This window comes from Neospora caninum, chromosome IX (genome assembly GCF_000208865.1).
Source record: "Neospora caninum Liverpool complete genome, chromosome IX".
NCBI lineage: Eukaryota > Apicomplexa > Conoidasida > Eucoccidiorida > Sarcocystidae > Neospora > Neospora caninum.
The window spans coordinates 97,463-106,963 of NC_018390.1; the positions used below are offsets into that span (position 1 = coordinate 97,463).

Genomic DNA, 9,501 nt, shown 5'->3' on the forward strand with positions numbered 1-9,501 from the left:
GGACATGACAATATGACAAACGATCTAAAACTCAATTCTTCCGATGATAACATGGCGGCGGTAAACCTGTAGAAGACAATCCTGTACTACAGCAATACCTAACAAGACTGTGAGCTTTACTGGAAATACACAGGTTAGAGATCGAGTTGTGGACCGCAAATGACTCACCATTTCGAGACGTCTCTGGGGACACGCGGAAGGATAAACACAAGGTAACGCTGCATACCACCAGAACACAGTTTGACTGCTCCGGGAGAACTGACAAATAAATTCAACAGCGCTCCTCTGCAACTTAACAGACACGCAAGAAGACGCTAAAAATAACCTAGGTGGCAGAAATCATATGTAGAACTCTCTTGCACTGGCGCTCCAACGGTACATGAGGTAGTAGAATAAAACTACCGACAATCAATGGTCCTGAGCAAACCAGAAACTCACTCTTCTTTTTTTTAAACAGAAGATAACAGGGAAAACCCCAACAGGGTTACACATAGTCTTACGACTGCTGTATACAAAAAATTTCCCGTACGTCGTATGGCGATGCCTCAACGAGTTGAAAACTGCATGAGCACTTGCATGAGGTCAACCATCCCAGCAGCACCAGTTCTGTGCCTGATGTCATTCCACTGAAAGACAGCAGTTTCACCTGCAGCCGTCAGCATGTATCAATCTGAGCATCATTCTCAGTCTATCACTAGATTGACCTACTCTGTAAACCAGAAAAACACACACATTACGTTTTCCCAGCAGATGATTTTCTTTGTCCGTCTGTACATCTGCTAGATGCCTGTGATGTACAACTCTAGCTGGGTAAGGGGATTAACGACTAGCCGGGATATGAGGACAAAGACACATGGAATTTCATTGTCCCTCTTCGGCGAATCACCAACGGTGTTGGCTTATCCCCTCGCTTCACAAGCAAAAGCATCAGACGAAATCCGAATTAGATTTCCTTGCAGCTGATGCTGCGTTCACTATCAGCCTTCTCTGCCAATAAGAAGCGGGAACAGAAGAAACAGCTGACAGATTCTCCCCTCTCAACTTCTAAGGAAGACCTTCCAAGTTGCTACTACGACATAGCTTAGCACAATGCCAACACGATTCACTGAGAACCCTTGTTATAACACGGAGAGGAGGAAAGAAGATACATGGAGGCAAACACGCCCACAGTGACAATGCCGGCCGTCGGCTTCGGTATGCATGACTCCCTGCACCATTTCCCACCAGGACATAGAGCTTACCGTCGCAGCGCTGCAGTAATCGGAGGCGATAAGGGATTGGCTGAATATGAGCCGAGTTGATTACCACATCTTTGACACGAAAAGTAACCTTCCTGATGGCAAATGCCCGAACAACACTGTGTTTCCCGAATCATAGGTGGTAGACTCAAAAGGCATTCTAGAAGAACTTACATCTCGCCTGGTTTTCCTGGAAGACGTTTAGATCAACACAAAACGTAATCCAAAAATCGACTTGTTGTTGATGCCTTTCTACGGCTCCAACTATACTGCCCCCACGAAGAACATGCTGTCTTGAGGCGCCATGCGTCAACATCAACGATGGCTCTGCAGTAGAAGGCACTAAATGGCCGATCATCTCGCCTGACGTCCTCACCTTGCTGTTCCTCTAATTCCGCTGAGACAAGACCGACACAGAAAACATGACAAAATAATGCGGTGATGGCAACTGAAATCCGGATCTCGTCACCGACCCGAGACTAGTTGGCGCGTAAATCCGGAAAGTGACCTAACTCCACCAACCAATGCAAGCCTGGATGGGTTGCACTGAACGAGGACCTACCCTGCAGCAGTTGCAAGGACAGAAAGGCCGACAGCCACCGATGAAGTATGAGTAAAGAATCATAAAGCCCCAGAATCGTACAAGGCATCCGCGCTGCTTAGGTAAGGAAAGGGTGTACTACTGGAAAATGGTCGCGCACGAAGCGGGAAGAACACATAACTCCTCAGCCGTGAAACGAGGTAAGGAGAACGCGAGATTGATGCAACTGCCAGATGCCTGGAAACTGTCGCCTGAGCAACTCATCGCCGCAAAGGGCTTACAATCGCTTTTTCGAACTGCATTCGCACATCGACAGGCACTGCAAGCCGGAAAGCGAAAATCAACAAGAACTGCGTTGACGCCGACAGATACACGAATCATGTCTGACTAAAGTGCTGAAAAAGATGACTCTGGCCAAGGAAACCTTATCGAGCAACAACCGTGTGTATGGCTCTGGGTAGTGCATATTAGCTACGTTGCCACTTACTGCTGCCACGTCTTTCTGGATGTATAAGCACAGAAAAAGGACGAAGGGCTGACACAGGCTTGTGCCAGAAAACAGCAGAGCGACGCGGTACCAAGGGAGCCCGTCTCTAACTGATAATAAATCGCCACGCCATATACGTTTGCCGCATCGGAAACACCAGTCTTTCCCCCTGCCGTGAGGTGAGAGTACGACCAACCCAAATCTGAGGTAAAACAGACTCATCAAGAGTACCACTTGCACTGCTGGAGCGTTGAAAAACTTTTGCACTGTGGGATTCATTACTTTCGTGTTTCAGTTTTCGCTTTATTGTCTTTGATTAAAGGAGAAATGCTTCCTGCAGCGGAGCGGTTCTCGGTACCCATTCACATAACAAGTAAACGCTCCCATATTTATACGAGGTATCCAACTAGACTGCACCAGGCATCTCACAAATACGTCAGCCTGGAGCTCCACGTACTTTCAGCTGAAGAACCGACACTCGCATTTTCAGAACGAGTATCTGTCGTGCATGCCGACAACACAAAGACCTCGGCATACTTACAAGCAAACACCGCTGTGGCTAGAATCCTCCTACTGGCTCCATCTGAGTGCTAATGCGCGAAAACAAATCCTTGGTTTTCGGCGACAAAATTTGTCCCCCTTACTTGTTCTATTCTGGCCTGTTTTGTCACGGAAAGCACAAGTTGACACCACATACAGTAGGCAGTCGTACTGTGAAAAATCGACTGGGGGTGTTGGCGTTATCGTGCACATGCATTCTTTCGTGTTGCAGACCAATTCCAAACGGTGACTGCGACTGGCGGAAACGAGACCCTACGGGCGCTCATGAGCTTGACGGAATGACGCAGCTGGACTGAAAACCGTTATAGGCAATGCTTACTTGAGACGCCTGAATATCTTCCTGCACGTTGGAAGCAGAACAACCAGGAGGTCAGCACTAAAATAATCAAAAGTCAGAAACAAGTGAAGAAATTGCAAATATCTTGTGTGTATCTCATATACACACTCACGTGCCGGACAATGTTGACACAAGCTGATGTTGGGGCCAGGGAGGCACATATTGTTTGCTGGAGACTGGAAACGCAGCGCATTGGCCGCGAGGAAAACGAATGCAGAAGCAAGCTAGAAGAGTTTTTCAGAATAATGAAAAGACCATCCAAACATGGATCGGGAATGAAGGAATGCTGAGCCTGAAATAACTTAATGTTTGTCCTTTACTCCGTTCCACGAAATACCCGTCAGTCGATAAAAAGGCGGCACTCAGCACACTTACCAGAGCAACTAAAGCGACGTCACTGTCATCGTCGACTCCGGATTCTAGCAGCGCAGATGAGCCGCCAGAACGACTCACTGCTTCTCGGATATCTCTGAGGGCCGCAGCATGCTGCTTTTCAAGTTCTGCAGCCTCTTCAAAACGCTCCTTCGGGTTCTGCCGGGCCAGCGCCTCTCGGCGGGCCTGAAGTTCGCGGAGTTGTTGATCCATCTGCTCAAAACGCGCGTCCCTGAACCTCGTTAGAGATCGATATCCTCCATACGTCAGAGCAGCAGAAACGGCGACAACTACCGCCGACCAGATGGCAGTATTTTTCAGAGTCCCTGTGAAGACCTTCTTCTTCACATTGTCATAAACGTCTTTCCACCCCGGTGTGGTCACCTTAGCAGGTGTACTGGTGGCAGATTTGCCCTGCTGTCTCTGTTCTCTTTTCTGTTTGAGAATCACCTTTTGCTTGTTCACTGGAATCGCCCTTGCACCGGGAAGTAGAGGCTTGCCGGTGTTCCCCAAACCTCCCAGCCACTCACCGGCCCCTCCGCTGTCGTCTTTAACCACCAAACTTGCACCTCGAACAAAACGCAGGCCCCATCCAGTCCGAGGAGCCCAATCTATCGACCCTGTTTGAGGATTTTCAAGTGTTTGTGGTGAACACATAGCTAGAAGGAATAGGAATAGACATGGACGTCGAGGAGATAAGAGGAAGAAGTAGCGACGATTCAAAGATGCGTGGTGTTCCATCTGGAGATAACGGTGTCGGCCTCCGTGACAACCGTTTGCCGTGGTGTGTTCCTCTTGCTCCATTGTGAGCAAGGCTGGTGGGACCGACAATGTTAAAGCGATGATCGGAGCTGTCACGTTGATAAATGACTTTTTTGAGGTTCTGAAACCGCACTTGAAACACCATGTAGTTGACGCTGGTATGCTAGCCGATGCTGTATTACCGTAGGCACCATCGCCGGTTCCTTTTCAGTTCTGAAGGAGACTCAACAAACACCATTTCACGACATCGATTATGGATGCTGTGAGCCCTACGAGAAGATGGATACAAGATGATACACACTTGCGTATAATCTGAAGCAAAGACGACAGCATTTTGTCACGTGGAACATTGCCAGCAAAAAAAGTGTGAGACTTCTAGATGTCTGTGCAGAAGGAACTGGATATGAGAAAATGCGTCACAAAGGCCCAGTTTGATCCCTCGATTAGTGCCTTACATGAAGGGAGCACCGCCAGTCAGCCACCAACAGCTCGGTGCGGAGAGTGCCCGACTTGTATGGACTGGCTATATATGATTTAAACACGATTGAAGTGTTTCGGGCGTGTATCCGCATTGAGCTCTGCAGCTTTACCTACCACAATGAAGCCGGAATACGTCGCCACAGTCTTGCAAACCGCCGTCATTTCCACACACTCAAAACAGTGCGAATCTACGTAGTATACGATCCAAGCCGCGTCGCAAGACGCGTCCGCGACAAAAGTTCATTCTGCACAACCGGAAAGATTTTTGTGACGTCAGCAGAAAACAAGGGAAACAAACCTGGAGTTTAGAATGACGTCAAAGAAAACAGACATTGAAAGATTCGTAGAGATCGACCGTCGAACAAGCACAAGCGTCCAGCTGTCCCCACTGTCGTACAGATTGTTGAGCAAGCTCGTCGTGGAAAGTACGGATACGCTTGCAGCTTCGGGAAAAATGGCGGTTCTACGATAGATGAAGGAGACAATTCAGAAAAACTTTCAGCAATTCAGGCCTTAAGACGCACAGTGTGCGGAGGGGGGGGCCCGAGTACGGTCTCGCGACAGGTAGCGCGCATCCATTAAGCAGCTGAAAAAACCCTGCGTCTCTGTTTAGTGAGCCCTGCAAGCGCAGATGTCGGGATCTCGATAGAACGTTCTGGCACCAGGATTCAGATCCTCGTTGTTTAAGACCTAGGTAGAAAGCCACAAACGGTTTTCTGAGTTCAGGCGTGAAGTGGGAGTGGCGTCGGGAACAGTAAGTGCCAATTTCGTGAACACGCGGAACCCCGTTGCCAGCCCCTGAGGAGTCACTTCTTGCGGGGGTGCCTAGGTACGCCTTCATAAACCGGGCCACATTGGCAAAGCGGAAACGCAGGTGAGCTCACTAACGATCGATCTGTCGTCCACGAAAAGAGAATGCACCAGGCTCCACCACTGCATCACTTCTGACATCCATATATATGCGGCAAAAGGTGGAAGGAAAATACCGTGGTCGTATATTTTAACATTCCGGTGAATCAGCAGCTGACCCCGGTGATCTGCAAGCTTCTCCCTGGTGTGCTGCTCTCGCCAGGCTGTGCCACAGTAACGCATACGACGAAAATAGTTTGTGGCGCGGAGACGTTATCGTTTAACTGTGGAGCAGCTGAATAAACACAGTTGCGAACAGTAACGGCACTTGCTCATGCAGTAGCTGCGTTCCTGTGTTTCTGAATGCTGTCTCTAAGAGGCAAATTACACAACGTGCCCCGCTACGCTCTGTATGAATGGGAAATTTCTCCGAGCTCCCGAAGTTCTGTCAGTGTTGCTGTGGCACATCATCGATCACTCCGCCAGGACGAGCAAATCGGGGCACAGGAGGCGTGCTGCTTCACACAAAAGTGTTGTGAACTCACGTGACCCGCCTTCTGTGGCTTGGCACCTGCTGGTGACGCAGCTCCCAAACTGCCACGGACATAGCCTCCCAGGCTATTCGGACGTGTCAAGGGCCCGTCCACATCGAGCCTGATAGCTGCGGCTTCGCTTGCAGGGCAGCGAAAGATGAATGCAAGCAGCATCCGAAGTATGGACACATTACCGAGCTGACAGGCCTGTGTGATCGGATATACACTCTTCCGATGCAGCTGGACATGGGAGAGGTAGATCAGTGGTGTGGGATGAACACCACGACGGGCGATAAGTGACACCCCGGGCACGTTCTACCAAGGCGGGGTAGCCAACGACGTGCCAACCGTGTTAACCCCAGAAAGCATGCTGGACCCCTGTGTCGAGTCTGTTGCAGTCACGAAGGATCTGTTCAGCAGGCTGGCTCTAAGTCGTTTATCTGCTACATGCGGCCTGCTGGCGGACGAGGCTCAGTGGCGCTGCTGAATGTTACGTCGAAGTCTATTCTGCTTCGCACCAGCCAAGGAAAGACGAGACCAGCTCTTCGCGTGAGGGGTGGTATGTGACATGGTGCAAGCGCATGCATCCATTTTAAAGTTTATTGTGTAGCCGGATCACTTTGCCGGTAGGGCGAGCGTCCACAGAAAGTTTTGTAGTTAGTGTCCAGTATGAACAGAAAGACGAAGCAACGTATGCATCCGCGTGTGCGGTCGGTCATGTAAAGGGAGGTGACACAGAAATGGTTTTCCGTTTGCTATCCTCTTCAGGTTGCTCAGGTTGGACTTGCTGGTAGAGGAGCTTCTTGAATTTGAAAGAAGCTGCTGAGCAAAAGGCGTACCCTACACCACTCATTGCAGCCACGCTCGCATGAATCACGCTAGCAACAATCTGACTTTGCAGAACGGAAGGGTAGCCTTGTTGCCCATCTTCTGCGTTCAGCTGGGCCGTAAACAACAACGCGTTGTAGACACCGAAGAGGATCCACACAATCTGGAGAATGCTCATGCATATTGCGAAAGCACCGAAGACTCCCAATAATATCGGGTCTGCAGTGAACAAGAAACATAACATCCTTCAGAAAACGATGCACGACCGTCAGGATGCGGCGACGGGGAAGCGCTTTTGAAAGTACCCGAAGTGTTAGTCTTTCTATCCCCCGTTCGCGCCTCTTGTTTTCTTGCTACAGTGCAATATTATGCTGTTTTTACCACCTGGTTCGAGGGCATCCCATTGGGTAGAAGCAAGACTTGCCCACATGACAGCTAACGTAACGAAACGGAAAAATTCACCACACATTGCCATCCTCAGTCCTTCCTGTTATTGCACGTGAACCCGCATAGATGGATACCCATAGAGCCGCAACCGAACGCGTTAACTATTCCGCCGGCGTATTACGCTCGCACCGGCGAAACTCTAAGGAATTGACGGGGCTTGTGCAAGCCGTAACCAATAAGTTTTTTGGAGTTTAAGCAAAAGGCCGCTAGATTTGATAGAAATAGATTTATTTTCCCTTGTCTAATAGGTTCTAGTTCTTTTTTAACATTTTGCGCAAAAATCAGGTCGCCACTGTTATTACTTAAACATTGTATTAATTAAATTTAATTTTAGTGAATTGAATCGGGTTTGAACCGGTGAAGAATAAATTCTACAGATTTATAGTCTATTTCTATTGACCGCGTGCAGCGTCGCCGGGCATTCTATTTCTCACGGCCAATGCCCTCCTTAACCAAGCTGTCAAGGCTGTATGGAGGCGGCTCTTAGACAAGGGATCGTCTCTTGTTTGAAATCTGGGATATGCCGAATGCCTGTAAAGGCATGCTTGAACCACACTCGCTCGCGTGTGTCGTGGGGACCAGGAACAGAGAAGCGAGACGAACATGACTGCACAGATCTCTCAGTCCTCGCCTCCCGTTGTGTGGCCTCTTACCGTTTCTCTGGATGCCGCAGACCCCCAAAGAAAACACTGCAGCTGCCACCGCGCATTCCAGCATGGAGGCGGCAAAGTTTATGGCTTTCTGTGATGCCGCAAGACTGGCGACGAAGCTGGCGACGGCGAGACAGATCGTGGTGACAATGCTGATGATGACGGACCTCACAGTCTTCTGTATTTCATTTGGCAAAGACGTGGACACGTCAGAAGGCCTTCTCGCTGAGGCACAGGAGATTTCCGAGAAGGAACCGATCGCCATTGAGCATCTCCTGTTCGCCAAAGCGGTTAGCGACACAATCCCAAATCCGCAGAACAATCTATGTACCCTACCCTCGAAGAGAATGTGTTAGCCTAAAAAGTACGTCCTTTTTCTACAAACAAAGTTGACAGTGGCTCATATATGGTGTGCTTGAACTCGCGTCAGACACGCAGTGTGTGACGCACCCAAGCAGGGCATGCTACCAAAACCTTGAGTTGTTCGGGGGCCCGTAAAGCCTAGGTCAACTACAGAGGGCATGACAAATCGACAGGGGTTAACGGTGTAGTAGAGCAGTGAGGACGACCGCCTCCTTACAAGAATTGGTTAAACCAGTAAGCTGGCGGAGCAAGTGATCCCTCACCGAGCTGCCCACAACTGAGATGAAAAGCAAACAACCATTCTGAGGCTGTATTTCATCTTGGAACATCGCTGGTACTGGTCATTGCTTTTCACGTCACCAACATGGAAAACATTCGTGTGTTAGAATAGGCAGACGCTGCTAAGCTCCGAATTTAGACAACATTTCAGACAATTTTTGTGCAGTAAGTTGAACCGCTTTCCTACTAGCCAGTGCTGAAAACCAGCAACCCTTTCATCAGTCTTCCTTGCCGACTGTATGGTAAGGCAGCACCCGACCGATTATGTAAAAAGTGGCCTAAATCTCTTGCAACATTCGCTCAGCGAGAGGACTCCATAAACGATTGAGACTGCCCCACAACACCAGCCCCACCCCTTTTGACAGAGCAGAAGTACCTGAGATAGTAGATGAACATCCTATGCTAAAGACTTTACTTGCATGTAGCAGAAACGACCAAATCGAACTATAATTGGCTTGGTCGTGATGAGAAATGGCTTTCCGTTCTCGGGAAACAGGTGCATATTCTTGGACTGGTAACACTACCCCTGTGGTCCCAGAGGAGAAAGCTGTCCTTCTTATTTGACACTAAAGTAGCACGTATATCACGATGCTTGATTTTGAGAACAGTACGCCTACTATCCCATCATGCGACGCGCCGAAAAGCCGTGTGCAATTGCCGGGAGATCTGGCTGGTGGGGGAGCCTCGAGTATCCACCGCGAGGCAACTCTCACCGTATTCTGGTCAACGTCAAGATGTTTTGGATGGGTGCAACAAGACCAAAAAAATTGTACA

At 49.2% G+C, this 9,501-nt stretch overlaps 1 protein-coding gene across 1 annotated transcript; it reads right to left on the minus strand.

Annotated features, from left to right (window-relative positions):
* Nucleotides 1–3,089: 3,089 nt before the first annotated feature.
* Nucleotides 3,090–4,340, minus strand: NCLIV_038440 (conserved hypothetical protein; the record flags this gene model as incomplete). The annotated part of the gene is made up of 2 exons (XM_003880753.1): nucleotides 3,090–3,167; nucleotides 3,540–4,340. 2 exons carry the CDS (start codon nucleotides 4,338–4,340, stop codon nucleotides 3,090–3,092), a joined length of 879 nt encoding a protein of 292 aa, XP_003880802.1.
* Nucleotides 4,341–9,501: the final 5,161 nt, after the last annotated feature.